The 26,357-nt window shown below is 40.6% G+C and overlaps 1 protein-coding gene across 1 annotated transcript; it reads right to left on the reverse strand.

Moving 5' to 3' along the window:
* Positions 1–6,095: 6,095 nt before the first annotated feature.
* mep1b (meprin A, beta) lies at positions 6,096–26,320 on the reverse strand. Its single transcript, XM_021322930.2, has 16 exons — positions 26,312–26,320; positions 26,127–26,165; positions 23,425–23,452; positions 21,800–21,850; positions 21,670–21,713; positions 20,713–20,791; positions 20,498–20,615; positions 18,428–18,606; positions 17,725–17,943; positions 15,056–15,205; positions 11,522–11,737; positions 11,044–11,300; positions 8,258–8,468; positions 8,000–8,176; positions 6,931–7,181; positions 6,096–6,532 (listed from the first exon to the last, which is right to left on the reverse strand). Exons 1-16 carry the CDS (start codon positions 26,318–26,320, stop codon positions 6,488–6,490), a joined length of 2,073 nt encoding a protein of 690 aa, XP_021178605.2. The 3' UTR covers positions 6,096–6,487.
* Between the last annotated feature and the right edge of the window lie 37 nt (positions 26,321–26,357).

Below are 26,357 nucleotides of genomic sequence, written 5' to 3' on the forward strand. Positions count from 1 at the left end.
ACAAAGATATTAAGTATAAACAGATAAACTTTAGAGTAAATAAATATAGGAAGGTTCACTAAGGTCCCGTTAAAATATTCTGATATTTTTCTATGAATTGTATATCTATGTGCCTGAAAAGTTGGATCCTGTTTCCTCACAAATCAGTCTTTGGACTAAATATCTTTCTGTGTAAGTTGAAATTTATCTTAAACAGATTTTCCTGAACCAGCTGCACCAGCCTGAAACCTACGGCCTCATGAAACATTTTCTATTATTATCTGCCTTGTTCTTCATCAGACACCTGATCCAGAGGAGGGTTTTCCACTTAGAGTGGAATAGCCTTCTTTTTATGACTTTTAAAGTTTGTTGTTCTTTTACTTAGGATTAATTATTCACATGAAAAGCAGAGGTGACATCACACGGTGTGTGTGAGAGCATATTCGTTGTAAAACGGGGTTTTACTGTTTTTTGAAAAGGCGCAAAATGAATTATAGAGCTTCCACGTTAAACTTCCGGCAGTATCTTACATTAGCTGCTAGCACTACAGAAATAGCATAGGGTTGTATTCTCTAGAGCAAACTTTTCAGCTACTGACCCACAAGTACTAAAATGGACTCACGATCCAAACCATTGGCTGATTATACAAATGTTTCTACAAAGCCAATTGACCATGGGTATAATAATAATAATGCAAACAGCATCAACAGTCACTGGGTTTGGTCCATTTTCCAGTGATGTATTTTTTATATATCTAGAAAAGCTATAATATAAATATTCTTCACCTTTATCATTTTTATTGTTTGGTTTATTTTATGTAAAAGATCTCATGATCTCATGCTTGATCCATGACCCCAACTTTGGGCATTAGTGCTCTAGAGAATGTAGATCTCTACCTCTGAGATTTCTTAAAGCTGCTTACTTTGCCCAATCCAGCATGTTTCATAACAGACAGAGGTGTTCAGGTCTGCAGGGTAAAACAGACTAGCTAGTCTGTGAAGCATTTAGCTTCCTGTTATTGAAAGTTTCTCTATTATCCTGAATGAGTAGTAGACAATAGATAGGTAGGCTATGCAGTTTTGTTTTTAAATCACTTCCCACATCTCTGTGCTTCTTTTGAATTGTAAACATTTCACAACCAGATGGCAAACTTTGAGTGTTCTTCACTCTGTAACAACATCTCCAGTGAAGAGTGGTGTTGTCACGGTGACCTGGACATAAAATAAAAGGTTAAGGGGAGAATGAAAATAGGCCAGCCACCACTGCATTCATAAGAAGAGCAGACTGCTGTAGTGGAATGGGAAGTAGAAACACGCAGAGGCTCCATGTAGGGCGCAAAAGGAATGGTGCAGAAATGTGAAAGGGTTTGGAAATGCATGTGTGCTCTAGGTTTAGCCACCAAGCTCTTAAACACAGTCCCGTTACAAAGTGCAAATCAGTTGATTGATCAAATAAAAATAATCTTTTATTTTCAGTGGTTCTAATTTAGAGAAGCTATAAGCGATATTTCACCACTAGGTGGGGCTTGAGCATTGTCTGTAGACCAAAACAAGATGTGCACCAAGCTGTGCATCTCTCTACTTCCACTCCATCTGCAACCCGGCCCCTTCTCTACCCTCCCCTTCTAACACACGCCTCCTATGTGCATATTTGTAAAAGATAAAAACACAGCAAAACTGCTTCACCTTTCAGAGTAACATGTCTAGTGAAGAAATTAGTAACTCAGAACTTTATAGTGCTGTTAGTAAGAGAAAATTTTGAGCCGCTGGATGTGCTCTCCTCCATGTTTCTCCAACGCTGCTCTCGCGGCGACATTTTAGAGCAGGGAGGAGCTAAGCCCATGCATGTGTGTGCACCAGACTGGAGAACAACACAGAGATGGTGTGTGATGTCACACCATGGTCCATCTAAAATATTACCTTTAGTGCTACACATTACTATTTTTTTTGTTCTTTCTATCTAAAATAATTACATAATTAATTAATAATTCGCTTATTGTTCCTTTATCAAGTATAGATTCCATCCTACATAGTTTGCAAACTACTTCTTGGTGGCACAAAATATAGATTTAGTTCTGTCGCTACACTGAAGCTTTAACACTTTTATGTTGCTATGAGCTGTCCAATAAACATTTTATTGTGGTTAAAATGAGCTGTTAGCTGTCAACATTTGATCTGACTCTAAATGAATTAAACTTAACGTTGACTTAGAATATGAGAGTTTTTTTTCCTGTCGAGGACAATCTTGGGGAAATGACTTTGTGAACAGGTGGAGCTGCCTACACACACTGACTGCAGAGTTCAAATATAGCTGTGCCTCCTAAACCTTTAACCTTGCAACCCACAAAACAACAGTGGCAGCGGCTCTTCACTCTTATTGGAGGTATGGAACGACACCAAGGCAATTAAACGAGATATGACAGTATTAACTTCTAATGTATTGCTTGTATCCTTTTTAAAGTACTATTTTTTATTTCTAACATTTCTCTAATAAATATGGTTTAATGTTATTTACTGATCCTCCCTCTGAGTTGGAGGATTTGAGACATTGTTTATATAACGTGAACTAAATCTATATCTAAGGCTTTCACTGTCAAGTCTAAATGTGCTTGAAGATACTGTCCCTCGCCCGGCCCAATGTATCAGAAATAATGAACCCAAATGGTGCAGATTACGTAACCCTGGAGGAGGGTTTGGACAGTGTGAGTTCCTTTTGTGTTCAGGATGTGTGACAGATCTGTGCGTGATAAGTCTCTGGACTGAGGAGGTTTTGGTGTCTTTAATGGTGTTTGTCAGATCTGTACTGATTCAGGGATTTATTAGAAAATGTGGCCTGCTGACAGGTGCCGGGCGTTAGAAAAGCTTTTTACAATCAAGTGGGTGTTTCTTTGGACAAGCAGTAGTTTCTTATAGCTCTGGTTTAAAGGAAAAATGTGTGGAACCGATTATCTGGAAACTGAAAACATTAAAAGAGATCATTCGGTCGGTTGACTAAACACTCCCAAAGGGCACATCATGGGTTGTTCACACGGCGTGGCAACAGATGGTATTGAAAATATGCAACATCGTTCACCCAATCAAAGCAAGGCTTTTTAGGTGTGTCGGTTTTCTTTAGGGTGGAGATGCAGATGAGGGGGCGGGGCTCATCGCCTTTTCTGTTCGTTTTCAGAACAAAAAGGAGATCATTTGTGTAACGGGACACATTAAGCCCTTATATCAACTTTGTGTTCTTAATTCTGGATGAATCGTGACTCTCCTCTGGAGGTGGTGTGATAGAAAACTTGCAGGTCTTGAAGCTTTGCAGCTCTGTTGCCAAGAATTGCTCAAACAGGCAAAACGCAGCAGTTTTGCAAGTTTACGTACGTATGAGTTCGAAGGAACGTTTGAGAAATTGCTCCTGCTGCCCTCTACAGTGGTTTACAGTTTTACAAGTGCTGACTAATGTCTCACACCGCATGCTTGGGATGTGCTAGGTGTTAAAGTGATGAGCAGGTTTCTACACACACTGAGCCACGCTAATTCAGTTACAAGGCACTAAAGCAAAGGGATAAAATCACTTTCAAAACCAAACTAGCCCTTAATGTGAAGCTTGTGTTTAAAGGTAAGGTGTGTGTGGGGGGGGGTACTAGGGACATCTAGTGGCTTAAGTTCTGTATTGCAACCAATACTGATTGCTTCCTACCTTGACCTACTTCCTACATGTGTAGGAAAGTTGTGATGATTGCAAAAGGTTGACAGGTTTGTCCTTCCTGGGCTTCTGTAAAAATGTCAGTTCGTTACGCATTAAAGACAATATAGCAACGATCATTGAGAGTTTTCTGTCCATAGATCTCTTAAAATTGGGTTTACTAAATCCTTCCTTTTAAATAGCTTTTAAAGGGAAACTCATCTTTGTCTCAATGTTGAGACGTAACTCCATCTTCCAATATAACATTAAAACAATCCATTCATGCCTTAAAATGTCTCCAATTTTAGCCCCATGTAATAAGCATCTGTGGTTCAGGATGCAAATCAGTCCTTGATGCATGTGGTTGGATTAATAGTATTAAAATCCAGCTTCACACATTCTGATCTTTCATGTTAACCCCAAAAAGATGAAAGAAGGAAGAAAGTACTGAAAACCAGAGGTTCTGCATTACTCCTCCTAATTGGAGATCCCTGGTTCTCCCAGACTGCCTGCTGTAGCTTATTATAACATGGAATCTCTTCCATCACACACCCCTTCTGTGGGAAGGCCACCAAAAACCAACTCCCAATGTTTTCGAGTCAGAAAACTGACAACGCACAGGGTGTGGTGGAGACATCACTGTGTCTGTCAGGCACCAACATAGTGTTGCTTAGTGTTTACTTCATACCGCTAACACTGGGTGTGTGACTGGTAAAGAGGTAGTGCATGCAGGCCGATTGGTTTAATTCTTGCCTATCAAAGTGCGTTGCAGAAAGACATGTTGTACTTTGTTGAGACTTTAGAGGACATCCCAACACAAAGTAGTGCATAATTGTGAGGAGGGAGAAATACTTTGTGGAACCACCTTATTCTGTCATACAGCTGGAAGTCTTTAGGGGCGTGTCTTTATCCCCTTTGCTAGATGTAGGCAATCCTGGTCCTCGAGGGTCAGTGTCCCACATGTTTGATGCTTCCCTGATGGAACAAGCCGGAATCAAACTTTTCATTAGCAGCTTCCTGCAGAATTGGTGACAGCCAAAGGAAATAAACCAGCTATTGGTTGGGGTGTGTTGGAGCGGGGACACTGGCCCTAAAGAACCAGGAGCATCCACCATTGTAGTTTCCCCACCAGTGGGTTGCTTCCACCTGAGCTGTGGATATCTGCTGCTGCTTCAGCTTACCACAGACCTTATGACAGCTGCTCTGATCAATGATCTACTTGTGTAGCTTTAGGTGGATGGCCACGACTTGATAGGTTTGAGATTTAATGACTGAAATTGAAAACCAAGTATGGTTATGCTCTACTTTGTGTCAACTTGCCCTATAAAATCCCAACCGCTCACTAGGGTTGTGCACTGATGGTGTGTCTATTTTATATTGTGTAGCATTTTCTAGGCGTACTTCTGTCAGCAGATACAAACATTGTTTGTGTGTGTGTGTGTGTGTGTGTAAACCTGATGCTGTGTGTACCTCCTCATATGAAGTGGAGGATGTTACATTTTTTCTATTATCCATGTCCAGTCTTATCTCTTACACACAGTGAGTGAAAGTGATGAGCTGCAGGTAAAGAACAGCAGGCAGTGGTTCTAGCTGGAGTTTTTCAGCTCTCTACTCTTCTGGGATTTTATGTGATGCAAAATGAGATGAAAGAAACATAGAGTGTTGCACAATAATGTTTCTCTTTACGTTCAGTGTAACATGTGATTTTTTTATTTTATTTTTTTGGTTAGACACCAAAGCAATGATCCTGTGTAGGCTGAAATGTTTATGGGAAGAGAATATTTGGGGACAGTTGTTTATGAGTGTTCTTTAAAGGCCATTTGAAATCTTGATTTGCACAGCCCTAAACACCTGTTTCCTGCCTTAATATGTTGGTAATAAATCAAATGCTCTAAAGTGTGTTTTACCTTGGTTTTGACAAACTAATATGTCAGAGAAGAGGAAAAAGCAGCAAAGCTCTAAGGATCAACACATACTAAATCCTCTCCATACTAAAAGCTCTCAGCTGGATCAAACCAAAAGGGTGAGAATTAAGGGAGGAATTGCACATTGTTGTTACTGAGTGTTAGCAACTCAAAAATGTCTGGATCATCCAAGAAAGTGATGAGACAATCTGTAGATCAATCATTGCCTTTTATGATGGAAGTCTTCCTCTCCGTGATTGTTCTGAAGAAGAGCAGGAATGATCTTGGCTCTTTATTTGGGATTAGTGTTCCCTGTGAAACTTTTTTTTTTCTTTCTGAAACTCTTCTTGAACGTCCCACGGGTTAAAAGGTTGTTTCTTCGTGTTTTGAAACTTAAAGTGAAGCACAATGGACAAGGCTCATTGAATGCAATGTACACGCAGCATGTGTGAAACTGTGTGACTCTATCCGTTTTACAGCCCTCCATTTGTGTAAACTATGGCACTCATGCTGTTTGAGAATATCACAATAAAACTTCTGACTTCATTCTTTGTGATTGGTTCTTTATTTCGTTTGCTCCTTTTTTCTTCTTGTTTAAATATCCGCCATATTTTAGACCATTTCCGTCCTGAAACCTCGGGGACATTGGGACGTGCTCGGAAAACCATTTAAGACACACAAAAACCCTTTATTCATATGTCAGAAGGCTGTCTGAGCAGCTCAAATGGTTCTTGATTTAATGAAAATGCTATTTTCTAGTTTGAAGTGTTGTCTCCCTGACAACAAGGAAGCTGGACTGGATGATGAAGAAGTTGAAGACAGCTGCTGTCAAAGATTTTATTTGATGCCAATAAAGTAGACGCTCCATTGTGAGAGCCTGTTAATCAGACAGCCAGGTTGTCTGGTCAGGGGATGCCTTTTATTTCTTTTCCTGGCCATCATGGAGTAGCTGTAGGAGAAGCTAAGTTGCTGGTTGGATGCTCCTGTAGTGGGAAAAGAAAACGTTCACTGATGATTTTACTCACACCAATAAACTCATCGGCTCAGAAGAGACAATGTGGCCTGAACTGCAGTGGAACGGTGCCTTGGAAAGGTTTTCACACCCCTCAGACTATTTTGTCATATTACTCCAAAAACTCTTTTATTGCTACTTTATGATCTGACAGAGCAACACAAGAAGTGCATAACTGTGAAGAGGGAGGGGAAAGGTTTTCAAATATTTTCCCCCACTTAACAGTGAAAAGTGTGGCTGACATAACGTAGCGTCTTTTAAATTTCAGTCTATTGTCAGTTTGTAAAGTGGCAAATGTGGAAAAGTATAAGGGGCATGAATACTTTGAATGTATATCTTGTATAGATTTGTGCCGACTGTGTAACTCACACTGCCCGTGAAGCCAGGCGTGTCCTGTACGACCATGCTGTCACTGCTCCCATGTTGTCCCCTCCTCCTCCTCAGCCTCCAGACAGTGCCCACCATCATGGCAATGATCATCATGGCTACCGCTACACATGCTCCCACAGCCACAGCGACCTCACTGGCTGCTTCCTGTGGAGCCGGTTGGTTTTCTGCTCTGATAGAAGAGCGAGCTGCAGACTGGGGCAGAGGGCGAGGAACCAGTAGTCCAGATATGTCTAGGTCAGTATAAAAAAAACAAGAAAGGAGCTTAGGTTAGTTTAAAGATTACTGGAGATCTTAGACCACTTTAGAGACATATAGGCAGTGATTTGGTTCGGCTTCCTTGTTCCATTGATCATTATGAACTACTGCACAGAACTGCTGCATGAGACACAAAACTAACTGCATAGCAAGCTGGTCATTATGTTTTGGCTCATATGGCTTAATAGCTACAGATGTAGAACATTTGTTGGCACTATTGCTAAAGATGGGACTTTCCACATATTCCAATAAGGTCAAAACCACCTGAGGTGTTTGTTGAAGAAAAGCTCAATCTAAATCTCGTCTGACCAAACCACACAGTCCAAATTAAAGTCCCAGTGGAGTTGAGAAATAATAAACATGTTTTGGTTTTTGATTGAAGGACGGTGTTTATTCTGCCAGATAGTTGTCATGACAATAGTCTTTTATAGTTGTCATGAAAATGATTAAAAAAAATGGGTTCCTGTGGCTTAAAGAAATTGAGCCACATTCTCTGTCATGTTTGAGTTGCAAGGAAACATGTGGCTTACCAATTAGAAGTTCTTAGACTCTCCCGTTAACAACAAAACAAATTGAGAAACTCTTCTGTAACAAGCATTTTCTAAAGGACAGACCAATGTTTATGTAATCTGGGATTTTGTTGAAAACCACTGTTTCCTGACGGAAATAAATGCAATAAAATGAAAAGCTTTTTAAAACCTCATCATGTAAAGCCTTCGGTTACACATTTTTCAGGTCTTACGTGTGCCGTCCTCATCCTCTTCAATCGTCTAAGGACAAAAAGATTCCCCACCTTCCAGACTTAGGAGGAAGAAGGCGTCATCTCCTTTGATGAATTTCCTGCTCATCAGTCTGCTGTGTGTGATGAAGGTGCTGGTCCCATAGCCGGGTCCTCGATAGTACGAGGTGCCATCAGACATGGTTACCTTAGATCCCACATTCCTGGGGTCATCCCAGTAATACTCAGTACCTAAGAGCAACAGGGGATAGGTTGGCGAAGCAGCTTATTGAAACTGCATCTAATCAGCTCCCAGCATCACCACTCTCATACCATCTGAGGACATCTTGTTGGGGTCGGTGGTCACCATGCGGTGCATGTTCATCTGCTGTCTGATATCCGACTGCTGATCCATCAGGGCAATGGTAGCCTGCTGCCATGGACACGGCCACTTCAGGCTGTGGTCATTGGGGCCTGAGGTTAGGTGCAAGTAGGTAGCCATGTACCCGGGACGGCTACTTACGCCGTTAAGGTACACACCCACCTGAAAACAACATAGATATGGAGATAAATGGGCTACCACTTTTAATAGGAATAATTTTTTTGCAGCTCTAAAGAAGAATGTTAATTATTTTCTAATCTATATTCTTTTGTCATTTCTTCAACGTGTCTTAACGGAGCTTTACAATTACCTAACCCAATAACTGGGCCTTATCTTTGTAAAAGCTTTGTTGTGCAGTAAAGTTTGTTATTGGGTTAATCATGTTGAATAACCTCTTTTATAATTGCGAAGTTTAAAATATCACTCCCAAACACTGTGATATAAACACGTGAAAGTAATGAATATGGATGTCCTTCTACTCCTTGTTGTTTCGGTATTACAGAAACACTGTAGCGCTCGGTGTCTGAGGTCAGTTTTACAGATCTTATTTTTAACTTTCTGTCATCTCAGGTTTCCAACACAAAGGGACAAAGGGTTCCTTCCCTCATCTATGGTCACGAGCTTTGGGTCGTGACCGAAAAAATTAGATCCCGGATACAAGCGGCTGAAATGAGTTTTCTCCATAGTGTGTCTGGGCTCTCCCTTAGAGATAGGGTGAGGAGCTCAGTCATCCGGGGAGGACTCAGAGTAGAGCCGCTGCTCCTCCATGTTGAGAGGAGCCAGTTGAGGTGGCTCGGGCCTCTGGTCAGGATGCCTCCTGGACGCCTCCCTGGAGAGGTGTTCCGGGCACGTCCCACCGGGAGGAGGCCCAGAGGGAGACCCAGGACACGCTGGAGGGACTATGTCTCCCGGCTGGGAACGCCTTGGGATTCCTCCTGAGGAGCTGGCCCAAGTGGCCGGGGAGAGGGACGTCTGGGCCTCCCTACTGAAGCTGCTACCCCCGCGACCCGACCCCGGATAAGAGGAAGAGGATGGATGGATTTCTCTATATAGCACTTAGAACTGCTTTGAATTGTTCTGTTATGCATTTTTTAAGTTTTTATCTCTTTTTGTCCTGTTATTTTCATATACATTTTGTCTATTTCATCTTGACATCTTTTTGTTTGCATATTAAATTGTAAATCACTTTGTGCACCATATGGATTGTTGAAAAGTGCTTTAGAAATAAACTTTGACTTTTGGAAATTAAAAAAGTGAGTTTATCTAACCACTGTTTTCTAGACCACACAAATGCCCCTTTTTGTTCTCCTCCTGTATATGGTATCCATCCTTTCTTGTAACTCTTTTAGGTGTATAAAACGACTATTAGGTAAAACATTCTTTTTGTTTCAACTGCTAAATAACTGTAGATAATGAGCAGCTTCCATTATTCCTTAAGTTGCACTGAATCCACAAGCAGGAAAAGTTTAAATAATTATATCACATTTAATTTTTTATCAACCAGCATCTGCCCAGAGTTGTTGCTTTACTAATACATGTTTATATATTCTGGTAGTTGCAGTTATTTAACGCAAACCTACAAAACCAGGGGTCACAAACTCCAGCCCTCAAGGACTGATGTCCTGCAACTTTTATGTTTCTCTGCTTCCCTGAGTCTAATAATCAGGTCATCAGCAGAACTCTGGAGAACTTGACTGCACGTTGAGGAGGAAATTCAGCCATTTGGTTCAGTTGTGTTTGACCAGGGACACACGTAAAAGTAGCAGGACACCTGGAGTTCCAGTCCAAACTCCAGCCTGTTTAGGACTGGAGTTTGACACGCCTGTACTAGACGCTTTATATCCACTTTCAGTCACAGCAAACAGCTAGGAGCTAGGGAGAAATCCCAGGGTGCCTTGCCAACTAAACGCTGCAATAATGGGTTTGCCCATCCAGCTGCCCGGTTAGATCAGCGAGCAGATCGGCCCATAAACTGAGCTCTGCTGCTCTGAAAGCAGATTCAAACTACGCTCATAATGTTGATGAACTGACTGCACAAATAAGGTTTTGGGGTGGATGTTTTCTCTGTTTTTCTTTTGTGACACATAAAAGGTATAAGATGAACACATTTGTACACTCACCTCCTTACTGCTCCTGGTGGTGAAGAGCCTTGCTTTGCTGCACATAACCCTGCCCCGTCAACAGCCCCAGGTGAAAAGTCTTACCTCAGAGCACGGCATTTCATCTGTGAGACTAAAGCCCCTGAAATCTGAAATTACCCCAGTAATTCTGTATCGAAACGCTCGCTGGGCTTTTCACAAGCAATGGAAAAGTGGCTAATAGAAAAGCATCTAAATATAGACATTCTATCGAATTTCAAATTCTACTTGTCAAACAATGCAGTGAGGTTGTTACAAAGACCAAAGACTGGATCTTAGCCCAGTGGAGATGCTTTACATAAACACTGCTTATAATTCTCAGTTTATTAAAACGACAAAGTGAAAGAAGATCAAGTTCTTCCAAAATGGTCAAATTCTGAGGTAAATATAGTTATATATGTTTATTTATTCTATTTTACTCATTTTACTACTGAGGGGGCACAAGAATCTTTTTTCCTTTTTGGTTTTGTTCTCTAAAGTTTTAGAACTAAAAGAAACACCACTCAATGCTTATAGAGGTTGCATCCAGAGTTTGTACAGATTGAGATCTGTGCAGAATTCAGCAGAGGATTAAACATCTGAACTGTTTTTCTGGTTACCTGGAAGGAGTAACCCGATGGTGACAGGAAGCGAGGGCTGTACAGTTTCCTGCCTACTGGTGTGGTGGCCAGCAGGTTGGTCATGTTGCGGATGTGCCAGATGTGCTGAGGACATTGTGTGGATGACAGGTTGATGTCATCTATAGAGAAACCTCCATGGGATGGACTCTTTCCCCTCACCCCCTCAAAAACCACCCGGGCCTTCTGAGTCACATTCAGGTTGACATTATGCAGCTCCCAGGAGCCCATGACCCCCCCTGTGATAGAAACAGAAACACCAATGATGTTTTTCACTAAATCCATATTTTCTTCATTCTAAACATCAACTGTAACAGATCTTTATTAAATTTGTGTTTAAACTGGTGACTTGGATCAGGTCTGATCGCACTAATGGGTTTACCACAAGATGTCAGCACAATCCCAAATTTCTTAATCATACAGTATGCATGCATGTTGCTTGAAAGAAGTGATTTCTCACCTGAAATGCTCTTGAATAATTTGAGTTTACCGCTGGGGCTGTCTGGGTCATACTCTTTGACCCATATGTTCAGAACATCATCAGCTGCTCCGGTGTTATGGAGGAAGAACTGCAGACACTGAGCTCCAGCTTTGGGGTAAAGCCAACGACTCTCAAGGGAAGCACTCTCACCCGCTTCAACAGATTTGGTGCTGAAATGCATGAAGTATCCTTTTCCTGTGCAGACATAGCCAAAAAAAAAGTTATATCAGAGCTCTCAGCTTTAAAATGACATCCAGATAGCCAGTCAGTATTTTAAATAGCAAGTTATATTATATGGGTAATATTTCACAACCAAAACACCTCACTGGCACAGTAGGTTTTAATGATTCCCTTCAATCATTTTGATCTGCAGCCACCAAACGACACACTTTATAAAGAGAGTGAAAGAAAAGAACAGGCTTAATTGTTTCTATTAATACATTCCTCAAAGCTACAACTTAAGGTCTCTGATGCAACCTTTCTAAACCACTGCTAAAATGGGAGAATTGTGTCTCAGAAGGTAGTACGGTGGTAGCTGAGTGGAGTAGAGCTCTTACGTGAGCAGACTTCTGGTCAGTGATTGGCCATGGGCGTGGCCCGCCAGCCACCCCTGATATGCTGTGGGTGTAGCCAGCCAGCCAGTCACCCAAGAGAAGGAAAAAAATGCCATTTGCCGACTAATTACTACAAGGGATGCAATGGATTACTTACAATTATCTGAGAAACAGCCTAACAAATGCATCTCTAGGTCCAACAACGAGGGGAGGGCTTTCCTTAGATAGGGACATCTAACCCTAATGACGGCATGCGTTCTCAGCCGAACAGTTATGAGGTGCAGCACAAGATGCTCTGACGCTCTGAGACATAATTTGAAGCCTCAACCCCCAGGAGGGGTTCACCAACTCTCGGGTCAATTGAAAACAAAAGGTTTACAGTGGAGTGGAACTGGGGCGGGGCAAGTAGAATGGTATGGTGTGAGGTAGACAAGGTAGATGGAGAAGAGGCATAAGATTGACCTGTTTGTGCGATTAGCTCCAAAACCTTTGGATGGATGGGTGTGAGCAGTCTCCGAACTTGACGGACAGAGGGGGGCGTGGGTAGGACCGGACATGAAGGCATCTAATTGGTTCTTTCATTTGGTCCGCATGGAAAGATACTTATCAAAATTGGTCATAGTTTTTACTGGCCTGCAACTTTCACAGAGATCAAATTCTTTTAGCCTCCTTTTTCTGAATACATAACATATTGACTGCTGTCCAGATGGAAGGACCATTTCACCCAGTATAACAAAAAGTGTTTCTGAATAGGATTACCAACTATAGCTTTAATAGGCGTCATAATACCAATGTCATGCCTATGATTGGTGCGGTAACACTGCTGCAAAGTTAAAGAAGGAAGAAGAGCAGGGCAAAAACAATAAATGCGGGAGAGAGAAAAGAGGTGTAGAGGATAAAATGCGTTAAATTGAATAGCGTCTGAAACACGACCGTAACTCCAAAGTCTGCGCCATTGTTGTTTGTGTTAACACGTCCATGTTAAGGGAGAGACGTGTATATGTTGGCTTGCATATCTAAACACGGCAGTTTGTAGCCAGTTATGTGGGTAGTGGTGTCCAGATGGAACCGCCGAGGGTGGATGCTTCAATTTTTCCCACTCTGGGAAATTGTAGTCAATTGTAGTCTCAACGGGACCCCCTTTCTGACCAAGAAGTTTGTTGGGTACAGCCAAACCTGTCTTCGAAGCCAGTGTCTCAAACACAGCAGGCTTAAACATGACAGAGAGAAAAAGAGAAAATGTACTCATCGTCAAGGTTCTGGGTCTACAATCACATATTTGAGGAACTGTCATGGTTTAACCAATTGATTTAACCCACATGCAGAACACACTCAGGAGAACAACGCATTCTTTGAAGAAGTAATGCCAGTAGTCAGGAATCAGGGAATGGAAGCTTGAGCCGGCGCAGCAGAGACTCGGGGTGGAGGTGGAAATCTGCCAGGGAGGAATGAGAGAGGTCTGTTCCAGGAAGCTGGTGAGTTTACAAATTAATCTTAGTTTTAAGAGGGGAAGCACGGTGGAGGGCGAGCAGGATGCGATTGCAGGAGGACTGAGAGACCAGGAGGCTGCCAGCTAAGACTGAAGAACCAGTGGGTCTTCTGAAAGGCTCGTAGGTGAGTTTGGGCGCTGGGAAAGTGAGCCAGGACTGGATCAGGAGTGAGCAGGCAAGGACCACTGTGAGGCAACACTCTGCTCCTCTTCTCCTCCTGCTGATGAGGTCAGATGGAAAACAGCTGTGCTTCACCCAGCCACCATGCTTACAGGACGCCATCTAGCGGAGGAAGGAAAAGACTACAATACAGAGGGGACAGGAACTCTGTTAAACAGAAATTCATCCATCCATCCATTTTCCTATACGCTCTATCCCTGTTGGGGTCGTGAGGGGTGCTGGTGTCTATCTCCAGCTGACAGTGGGCAAGAGGTGGGGTACACCCTGGACAGGACACCAGTCTATCGCAGTGTTAAACAGAAATGTAAAAGATAATAAGGTATCAAAGGGTACTATTGCATGTAAGATATAAAATTTGATCTGTACTCATTTGAGTTATATTAGAGGATTAACTTTTTTTAACTTTCATTTGTTCTTTCTTGAACAAACATTTCATTTTTTTTCTTTATTTTTGTTTCTTGGTTTCTTTCCCAGACAGAGGATGTGCTCCCTATGTGCGGTTTCCACCACACTATGCTTTTATTAGTAATGACATGATTTTGTGCAATGTTAAGACAACCACCAGTAAATACTTCACACAAACTGTGAAGCATGTCTTGAAAAGGCGCTCTGAAATGTGAAGCCTCATCTCAAAAGAGGAAACTATGTCAGTGAAACAAGACATCTGGCTGGTTCTGTTGGCCACCGAAATATCTCTCTGCGACAACTTGAAGAAAAAAGATGTGCAAATTGCTCTTATTTTGCTCGTTCATGATTTACATGATTCAACAATAGGTAAAGATTTAAAACAGAGCTTTATTTCAAGAGCACCTTTCAGGTCACCAAGTGTTTTTCTGTCTCAGACATTCAGGACAACAACCAGGAAGACCACCTGTTTATACAACAAAAGCATCCGCTAATGGCTAAATCGGATTGGCCAGAAGTACCAAAGGGCTGAGGAGAGAGCATTGTTATTTTTCCAACACACAACTGACCGTTTAATTTCTAACTGATAATGTTTATCTTGAAAAATCTGTATCAGCAAGGTTCCACTCTCGTCTGTACTTTGGCTGTTGTAAATCACCCCACCCAGCATTTCAGATGATTGATACCAAGGGCAAAGATAAAACGCTAATGAGTAGGACACACAATGTTCCCATAAATGCTTTCAAGCCATGTTTTGTGTTACATTTTCCCAAACGTTAATATCATTATTTCTATCTATGGAACCCGTCCATTGAATAATATCTGAACAGTCCTGAGGCTCAACGCCAAGCAGCACAATCCGTTTATGATGACCAGAAGCTCACCTTTGCATTGTCCCATGTTGGTAAAGTCAGTCTGAGGCCCTCCGGTCACAGAGCCACGCTGTTCCCACATGGCTGTGTCAGAATCCTGAATCATCCCACAAATGTTCTCCTCCTCAAAATCACAGCTGTCCACAAAGGTGGAGGATTTAGCTGTGGAGAAGAAGCAGTCTCAGCTATATCAAGGAACTCTACATCACATCCATGTATGTCTTTTTATTCAGTCCCCTCAGTCTGGTTAAATGTTCTTCAGGAAGTTCCAGAGAAACCTCATGTCTTTTGTAGTCATTCACAGGCTTCTTCCTACGTGGATATTGTGCCACTCCATCGTATTAGAACTCTTAGAACTTATTGTAATTGGATGGGTTTTTTTTTCTGGCATATCCACATACTGTGTTTTCCAATACATTGAAGAATCTGCTGATAGTTGTCTATCTTTGTGATTTATTGACTTTGTGCAATTCACTATTACTAGAAGGAATGAAAACCAATCCCACAGCATGATGCTTCCACAACTATGCTTAGCTATTGGCACAGTGTTCTTAGGTTTGAGATTATTGTATTGGCTCCTGCAAGCATTATCGTTGTCACCCTGTGCCAGTAGTTCATTTTTTATTATTCTCTTATCTCAGCTTGTCCATGAGACAATTTTAGTTGATATTGTTGGTGTTAGTTTTGGACTGGGGCTTTATGCCTTGTTTGTACCATCTCAGTCCATGTTCATTATGATACACCTGAGCTTCAGGGGATCCTGGGTTATTACATAACACTCTAACCTGCTTCCTTTCATCAAATAATCCTTCTGTTCACTTTATTATTTTCTAAAGCACATTTCCCCCTATTTACCACAAATGCTGCAAATGCTGGCTTTTGTGTAATTCTAGAAAAAAAGAAAAGTAAAATGCTTGTGCAAATTCTCAGCTATCCGGGTCATCGCAACAGCAAACAGGCTTGAATGGGGGGAATCCGGAATTTCGTTCAGTTCTTTCTGAAAATGTTTTGATGCCTATCCAGGAGTCTTTGTCACTTCAAGTGCGAGCCACCAGATCGGTTGCCTTCGATTTAAGCATGTTTGCTGTTCCAAAAGTAAAATGCAACCACAGGTTATATTTAAATGGCTGTCATTCAGATTGATCATCAATAATCTACAACAATTTATCAACAACCAATAAATGTCTGAGAACCCTGCTTATCTAAGAGATTTGAATGAGGGCACCTTTGATCTGCTATGTTGTCAGGTCTTTTATTTTAGCCACATGGAAGGGTTGACTGAAACAACAGGCTGTTTACGTCTCCATGCTGACACTTCACTGCAGTAGATCTCAATGATCAGCAAAACTAAATCTACTGATACATTTGTGCTCAAAGGACAAAAGGTTAAACTGAACAGAGCTGAAAGCTGGAAACTACGGGAGAGTCTTAGGCCATTGTAGATAAACGAGAAATTCAAAAAAAAATGTATGCAAATTTTTTAGAGAAATATACTCCTTTGTGGTCAATTTATTTTCTTTTATCTACCCAGGTTCTAATACTCAGTCCTAAGGCCTGGATAAGTTTCTACTATTTAACTGAGGAGAGATGCTAATCTTTTTAATAGAGTGGGATAGAATACCTATTGTCATCTCTAGTTTCTGCATGCCTGTGTTGTAGCTAAGATATTCACAGCTTCCTGACAGCTGACAGATTGAAAAGCCTGAGATCATCATTGTGTGTCAGCATCAGGTTGCATGATAAACCAACTTATCTTACATTTCTCTTTCATTTGTAGCTGCTCCATTTTTTTCCATTTTGGTTTAGTATAAAGGCAGGAATAGAATAGAACAAAGTAGGATAGAATGGAAATACCTTTAATGTCCCACAATGAGGAAATGTGGGCGTGACAATGGCAAAAACACAAAGACAGAGTTACACTAGATAATATGAATAATAACTGACTTTGTGCCACAGTGATGTTTGTCTCCCACCACCTACACCACTCATTACCATTTACTCTCTAGGAATGCAGAAAAGTTGAATGTAATGAAAAAAAAAAGTTGAATGTAGTCTGTCAAGATGCTGCATAGGTACCTTTATTTTTTTTTTAGGTATTTTTTTTTTGGGGTGGGGCGGTGGGTCATACTTTTTGGGCCATTCAATTTTCTTTATCCTCTATTATGTTTTTTGAACAATTATGTCACAGGATTTGCTGAACAGTTTCTAAACAAGGTCAAATTAGCAAATCTGCGATTTTTATTGTTTTTGCCACAATTTTGTAGTCCAAGCTAAAGGATGCTGAAGCTACAAGTGGCTATGTGAGAATGTTGGGTTTCCACACCATTCATTACAACCCCCCCCCCCCCCCCCCCCCCCCCCCCCCCCCCCCCCCCCCCCCCCCCCCCCCCCCCCCCCCCCCCCCCCCCCCCCCCCCAGCATACAACAATAGTGGCACGATTGGGGTTGAGTGAAGATAATAAGGAGAAATTGGAGAAATAATAACGAGAAATTCAGACCAAAGCTTTGTAGCTCCACTTTATATAGACCACTATTGATTAGTGGTCTATATAAAGTGGAGCTATATAAAGTTTAAATGTGAAAGGTAAGGCTTTAAAAAGGACGTCTCCTTTAAAACTGAATACTTAAAGTTAGTGGCAGCTATGCCACTTGTTCTCTGCTGACACCATGTCATGACTCACTGCAGTTATAGAGGAGGTTGAGCTTGGTTAGGTCACTGCCGCTGAATCCCATCCTCTGACCAATCACATCAATGAATTGTGGGATCTTTGTGACGATGGTGGGTTTGGAGTTGATGTTGAAGGCTGTCTTGCTGTAGTGCATCACAGAGCCATAGTCATATGGAACCCCCAGGGCGCTGGACACAGTGTCATCATATGTTTTAAAGTTGTGCTCCTTTCCTGGTGACAGTAAAAAATTAAGAGATTTTAGTCCTTCCATGAAACAGTCCAATAACCATTGCTAAAAAGTGTATTGACTCACTGTCGAAAAGAAAAGTACACATGCTCTTAGTTAGTAGTTCAGTAATATTAAGAACTGATATGTATAAACACATTTTCATCTAAAGTCCATTTCACACCAAATAAGGTCTACCCTGACTTTGAATTCCACACATATAGAGTATGCATTGTTCACTCTCTTATACAAGACAGAGGTAGATGTTGGTAGGCATGGTCATTTTAAGTGTGCACAGAATTGTTTTCCCTTTTATCTTAATATAGAGGTTGGGCCTAGGTTGCATGCTGGGATCCACCATGTTACTGAATGCTGTCACTGGTTGGTCACTTTTTAATGTAGGTAAAAAACAAACTAACATCAGCTTGAAGATAAAAAAAAGCATGTGTATGGCCTTGATTCATTTATTCCTGTGAATAAAGATGTTACCGGGTTCAATTTGTTCCCAGATGATTTTGACGTAGTCATCACGGTCTGCTCGGGATTGCTCATGCCAGAAACCCAGAGCATGTAGAAACTCGTGCTCAACTGTTCCCAGTCGGTCACAGTTTTTACCAATGGACAGTTCCTGCTTCCCAACACGCCGGTTACCTACTGAAGAGTAGCATCTGCAGAGAGAAAAAAAACAATCAAGATGCACACACTGTTGTCTCTGGATAGTCTAACACACAGGTGTCAAACTCAAGGCCCGCGGGCCAAATCCGGCCCGTCAAGGTAAATAATCCGGCCCTCAAGAGCCAAAAAAAAAAAAAGGCATCATGTCATAAAGTAGAGGCATATATCCTTTTAAAGTGTATAAAGTGGCTAAATCTGTGCCTTCTGTAAGTGTAACTCACCCCAATATCAACTTTTTTTGCAGATACACTGTATAAACTGGGCCTAAGGTTGCTACTTTTATGTTACTGTGCATTTTTTATACTACTGTGTGAACTGGAATGAAATTATGAAATGAAAAGTATCGTCTATACACGTGCAACCGGCCCTTTTAATGACTTCATGACGCCAAAGTGGCCCCATATAGAAATGAGTTTGACACCCCTGGTCTAACAACTGCACTTGTCATTCCAGACCTGAACTGATCTGGGGTTGTTTTTTGTGCAGCCTTCTTTTAACGAAATTCACTCTAACTGATGATACAATACATACATATGGATGTTCTCTAAGACCTTTATACACTTTAAATAGGAACAAATGGTTATTGAGTTACATGCAGAACATTGAATGATGCAACCCAGGTGGGCAGAGTAGAGAGGGGAAGGAAAAAGTCATGCTTTTCCCCCCAAAAAAGAGAAATCTTGCAATGTGAGATGGTAAGTATAAAAAAATGTCATAATTCAGCAGAGCAAGTGACTAATGAATGATGACAAACACAGGGTCTAACAATTGTATGATCAACTTGAAGGACGTTTGAGAATGATCTAATACTATTTAAAACATGTTATCTTGAAAAAGAAGCATTTATCAATCAATTAATTTAGTGCACTAACTAAAAACAAATCCCAGGGAATATCAAGCACTGGTGCGCAGCCTGAGAGGAATTGTAAAATATATAGAATAGGTTCAGTTTACAACGGTACGGTAAAAGATATGTCTTATATGCTTTGTAAGTATAGCCTTGCAAATGAATTATTACATAACAAGCATACATGTGGAAATGTTCAGTACCACTGTAACATTATACTTTAAAAGTATTAGTAAGTCAACATCTTGAGCCACATGGCCACACAGTAGCCGCTGCTGATTCTGTGTCTGAAATGGTCTCTTATCATGACCAGAAGATAGCAACGAGGAAGTGAAACAGGGCGAGCTTGCAGAGCTCAATTTAAAAGCAACCATCCTGAGATAATTGAACTGAAATAAATTTAGCAGGCCATGTCAAGTAGCTTTTAATTGTATGTTGGGCAGTAAGCAGGTTAAGCTGATCCAATATCCACTTTGCTTTGCAGAAGTCTATCCTCCTTAATGCAGTGAGAGAGATCAAAGATGACAGAAATGCTAATGGGTGTGAAGAAAGTGAAGTTGCTGTAAAAGCACTGAGGTTGATTAAAAGTAAGGGAGGGAAACTAGAGACAAATACTGGCAATAGAGCATTTTCAGATGATGGTTAAACTAAGAATTTCTTCATCATATACCGTAGGAAGGTGTGTGCGACTGGCATCAATCAAGGGAGCATTGTGGCCCACCTTATTAGTTTCAACATAGGGTACAAAATGTCATGAGGGGAGTGATGGCCTAGTGGCTAGAGCTGCAAGTTCGCAGGTTTGTATCCCACAGGCTGCCACTCTGTGTCACTGAGCAAGACCCATAGACCCCAGAATGCTCCATACAGTGGCAGCCCACTATTCCCTAAAAAGGGCTAAGTTAAATGTAAATAAACAATTTCCTTCACTAAAATATTTATAATATAATTCATGCAATGCCTCTGGTTTTTGACTTGTTTGGTTATGCAGCGTAAACTAAGGCATGCCTAAATTGAAGTAACAGCCAAGCCTTACTCACCCACTGCCTTTGAACACAGAAATGTAGTTTTCCTCCCCATTCCATTGTGTGAAGTCAATGCAGGTCTTTAGCCTATACTGATCAAACGCCTTCAGAATTACACCCTTTGCGTTCATGTCTAAATGTCACAAAGAGCAGAGGAAAGACAATTCAAATAGTGTATGTCATGAGTTTCTGGTGCATGTGTACTGCCTACCAGTTTCAATATATCTTACCCAGACTGTCCTCCAGGTAGTAGGGAACGGTTGTTGGCCAGCGATATTTATCCCCTATTATGGAGTTTCTGCCAGGTATCTAAATGGAATGAGGATGTTTGTTACGTTGTGAAATTAGTACAGAGCAGGTGTCATCAAAGATTGTCATGTGATTGCTTTTGAGATGTCATTATTCACTTGGATTCTGAACAGTATCAGGTAACATACAATGAAATTACATTAAAAATAGAGTTTTGAGAGAAGGTGGGTATAATTTCCTATGGGGGGGGGGGGTCAGGATAGTCAGGATGAGTTGGCGGGGGGGCTATTGGAGTCAACGGAAGACCTAGCTTCCTGAGAGAGCATGTTGCTCCCCAGTCCTTTCCTCCACATCACTGGATGCTGGAGTATGGACCTGCCTTCCAGGGATTAACTTCTATATAGATAAACCCTATATTCAGCTTTGGCTGTCATTTTATACATCTTGCATGAAATAATACTAGATTTTTTCTGTGAAGTTATCAAGGCGTTGGTTGTTTGTACCTGTAATACTTTCTCGGTTTGTTTTGCTCTTCTTTTGATATCTCTCTTTGCAGGTGTAGAAGCAGACTTCAAGGATATTATCTTGTACTCTCTTTTTACTCTACTTTATTTTTTTTGTCACCTTTTCTCCCTTTTAGCACTTTGTCTCATCTTTCTCTTCCTTTCTTGCTCTTTACCCTTTCCGTTTTTGTGTCCATTGAATGTGAAATAGTCCCACAATAATATTTATTAAAGCTTTTTGCATATAAATATCAAGTGGAGCACTATGGCGAAAGCAGTAATGCTCCACTTGTGAAAGTAAATCTGTTGGGCTTTCTTTAGCATTAAGACAGCGGTTCTTAATGCTACACAGCCAGACAGGACACATAAAAAATTAATTAAGTTTGGATAAAACATTAAATGAATGATCATGATCATGATTACATGTTGACTCACTTCATCATGCTCAATATCCCCCTGCAGGAGGTCCAGGCCAGCGGCTGTAAAGGATTGTAGTTATTGATCAAGGCTGAAGCACAGTATCTAGGGACAGTAGAAAGATCAAATAATGATATCCCAAACAAACCTTCATTGATGTCAAAGATGTCCCAGTCTTGGCCCTGATCAACATCAGTTTCTGCAGACGTAGAAAAAGCCAGGAAATGAAGATGCTGTTTCCTAACTTGTCACGTACATATGCTGGCATTTTGAAAAACATGTTACTTTGTACTAAACATACAAGAAAACCGAGACTTTTGTGAACGTCAGTTCAGATCATTTCTGAAGTATAAGTTTTATTTTGGATGTGCTCTAATTCTGAATAGAGCATATATATTGAGGTCAGTGGTGTAGACCTCACACATTACGTGATACATTATTTTGACATGACATCACTGTCAAATTTTTTCTTAATATAATACATACCATCCGAAAATAAAATTTCAGTATCCCCAAAAAATTGTTAGCCAAATAAATCAGACAGTGAGTGATGACACCTTTTTAAGACTCCAGCCTCCTGAGGTGGATAAGGAAGATACTAGTGTGAAATCAAGGAATGTCATTTTTGAGTAATTGCTGCAGATTTTGAGTTACATGTGGAGCACGTGTCATATGGTGTGAGAGCTGCAATGCTCATTCTACAGAATTGTTTGACATATACAAGATATCCATGGCAGACTGCTTTATGTGGTAATCAAACTATGCATGATAAAGTGGTTTATGTATGGCAAGGCAATGTGAAATTGTTATTTTTCCAACGCTATCATGTCTTCCAACCACAGTGAAATGAAAAGGTGATATGATACATATATATAACAATTACAGGATGATGGATCACTTAGGCCATAAAGATATGACTATCGGATACTGCTTATCTGCTGGTGATACTGACCTGCAGCAGTATGTATAATCAGCACAGACTAGCTCTGGGCATTCACAGAAAGATATGACCTGCCTGTATAAAAGATGTTACTGCAAACTATCTTGTGTGTGTGTGTGTGTGTGTGTGTGTGTGTGTGTGTGTGTGTGTGTGTGTGTATGAACAGGCATGTGTGTTTGTGTCTCAAGAATCTTTATTGTTATTATGTAACTATAATGAAATCCATGCAGACATAACACAGCCTAGACATAATATTCAAATAGTGGATTGCGCCGACAACACTTCCCTAACAAGCAGGCAAATAGTTCTTAGCAACTGATAAGATTTAAATGTTTGAGTCAAAAACGACAGATGGCAGCCATTTTACACAACAATGTAAATTACTGTGCAGCTGCATGAAACTATCAGACAAAACACTCCCGTAGAGGTTCAGAAGTAACAATAATTAGAAAAAAAATTAAATTTTCCAGTTGATTGATATGAAAGACAAAAAGACAGGTAGCAGTCAGTTTACAGGATGGGGAAAATACAGTAGTAGTGTTGTCTTGTAGATTTTGAAAGTAAAGTGGTTACAGCTATAGTCCTCTACAACCTTTAAAAAGTATGGTAGCATTGTGTGTGTATGGCTACATTATGATTATGTTGGTGTCAGCCATTGTTACCATTAACTGCTATATTACTCATTCAAATCACAGGATGGTCACTTTTGATGTGAAGTCATTAATTGAAAGCAAAAAGCAGGATGTTCAGAATTGAGATTCAGCTTGTCTCAAATGCAACTTTCTATGCTTAGTTTATGAGTCAACACTATTAGAAAACTCTGGTTAACCCACCTGTTTCACCTGTCAGTTTTGCTGAAGCCTGTAAAGTAAAATAAAACAAAGTATAAACTCTTCAAAAAGAACATTTGAGCAGAAAAGCTGCATGTCTTAGCTCTTCGGAGGAATCCAGTCCATGACCTTTAATGCACACAGTACTTACCAGTCCAAGACCAAACACTAGAATCATCCACCTGAGCATCCTGGCTCCAACTGCAGACTCATTCACCCAGTGAAGCTGCTGCTCTTTTTAATCATTGAAACAAACAGTACGTTTGATCTAATTGATTTATGAGTTAAGGTTGGAGAGATTGCTTTTATCTGCCACATTAATTATTACCTCCAACCTGATCAATGTTTAATTTTGTGCCCACACTAACTTTTCTTCCCCTGAATTTTGTACTAACAGTTTCAGTGAAAAAAACATATGTGACATCCCCTTACAGTGACAATCAAGAAAGAATAAAAAGGGGATGAACAAGTATGGAAGAAAAAAAACAGAAAAAACACATCTCAGTTGCCACTGTCTATGATCTAGAACGTCCTTTGATAATGGCAATGAATTTCTTCATGTCTCTTCCTGGGTGTCGTACAGTGTCCATTTTCCCTCTTATTCATAAAGATGTCTTCATTTAGTCTGATAATGAAAGTCATTTATTCTATCACATAAGGGAGCAGATCTCTGGTACCAGTTCCGTGTTCTAGCTTTTTTGCAGGCAATTTACATTATCTTAAATCTTCAAAAGTTTTTTTTTTCCCCAAGATACATTATCTTAAAATATTTTGGTACAATTCAAACTAATTTCGATAGTGCATTCACATTTCTCTAAAATAATTCTAATATGTGACAGTCCCAGAATATGTGTGCATGGTTTGCTTCTGTGTTTTCACACATTCTCCAGCATGGGAGGTGAGACCTGGTCTGTTTACTCTGTCTTGGGTGTAATGAAAAATCTAGAGAAACTTTTCCACCCAAACTCTCTTCAAGGTCTTGGGTTTGTTGTTGTCGTCCGATTTATATATATTTCATGCCATTTTTCAGATAACATTTAAAAAAAAAATTTCTTCTTCGAGTTACTTTTTATATATAAAGTTGATGCTGATGTGCTCTAAAGTTTTATAAAATGATGATATTTCCTTGAATTGTATCTCTCTGTACGTTTTAATCACCCAGCCAAGTAAACTGTATGATGTTGGAGAGCTTTTTATTTCCCTCAATAAATAGTCTCTGAGCTCCAAACATCGAAAGAAGTCAGTTTTCTCCAGTTGATGTCTTCCTCTCAATTCTTCAAAACTTCCCTGATTTAATTTACCACCATTAACTATAGAACAGACTGCAGTTATTCCTCCATCCTCCCAGCTTTAAAACCCTGATCATACTTATTCTTTACTTGGGGGGGGGGCTATTTGCTTGATGGTGTGCCCTGATTGGAGAATATGACCTACGTAGAAAGACAACCTGTTTTTTGATCTGACCATTTTTGAGCAAAGCAGCAAAGCTGACTGCCATGCTGTACCCCCAAAACCTCTGAAAAATAAAATGTGTTGTCATGTCCCCTTTAAGGCCTCTGTACCACTCTGCTGGGAACCTGTTGCTTCCTGGGGATTTATTGGCCTCAGGTCTCCATAAGACTCTTCCTGAGTCATAGGGACTGTGAGTTTTGTTTTTTGCTTGACTCCAATTGTAAGTATATCTAGAGAATGTAGAGATGTTATTTCAATATTGTACGAAGAATGTGGTTGTTTATATATATTTTCAAAAGACCGAAAACTTCTTCAATTGCTTCTTGGCTATATTGCAAACGATTTGTGGATTTGTCCCTTTTAACATAGGGCCCCCTGTGAAATCCAGTGTGACTCTATAAGTAGTCACACTGATATAAGTAGACGTACATCTACACCAATCAAAGCTCAATATGTGAGACAGTCCAAAAAGTAAACCTAATTGTCCTAATTTGGTCCTCTGGATTTATTACAATCTCTTTTCCACTTGTTGCCAGGCTAGGGCTCCTCGCAGCTGCTCCTCCCCCTACGCCAGGTCTCTGCTCCTCACCAGCACTTCCACTTGCATTCTTCTCATTCTCAGCTCCTTTGCTGTTATTTGCTTTCCAATGATAAATATTTAATTTGCAAACTAAAAACAGGGACTGTCCCTGTTTATTGGAGACATGTGTTCACTCTAGAGCAGTGGGTTGGAGAGGGGGGGGGGTGGCTGGAGTGTAAATCTATATCTTGTGGCAAGAGGGATTTTATCTCCCTCCTTCAGTGTTCCAAAATAGGCTCTGCTATTTATCCATCCATCCATTCTCTTTGCCTGCTTATCCATGCAGATTTGCAGAGGGGCTGGCTCCTGGCTCCAGCAAAACAGCACAGTTATTGTGTATTAAATTATTATGAGGTTTCCTTGATGTGCAATATTTGGTGTTAAGTGGCTGTTGTGAGGAGTTGGTGGAGGTAAATCCGGCTGTTTAGAGATTAATCTTGCTGTATGTCGACCGTACGGCTCCTTCTCAGATTCAGAGGGGGGTCGTGAAGGAGCTGACAGCTGATAAAGCCAGCTTTTCCAGGTTATGATTAATGTTAGCTTTTAAATTTAACTTTTGTTATTTTTTTAATCTTCTTTTTTTAACCTTTGTAGCACTTTGAGACACTATTACTAAGTGCACTATAAATAATATTCATTATGGTTATCAATTCCATTCATCCATTTTCTCTACCTGCTTATCTGTGCAGGATCGTGAGTGGGCTGTGCCTATCTCCAGCAACCAATGGGTGAGAGGCGGGGTCCACCCGGAACAGATCTATATATTATTTTTTGAACAGTTTTTGTCATTATTATCTCCAATGACCGGAGGGAGGTTTTCAGTCAGTTGGGGCTAGAGAAGCTCTGCTCAGCTGTCACATTTGACATGGTTATCGTTACTGATTCACAAATCAGTAGATTAATG

The sequence above is a fragment of the Fundulus heteroclitus genome, chromosome 9 (assembly GCF_011125445.2).
Source record: "Fundulus heteroclitus isolate FHET01 chromosome 9, MU-UCD_Fhet_4.1, whole genome shotgun sequence".
NCBI classification, from domain to species: Eukaryota; Metazoa; Chordata; class Actinopteri; order Cyprinodontiformes; family Fundulidae; genus Fundulus; species Fundulus heteroclitus.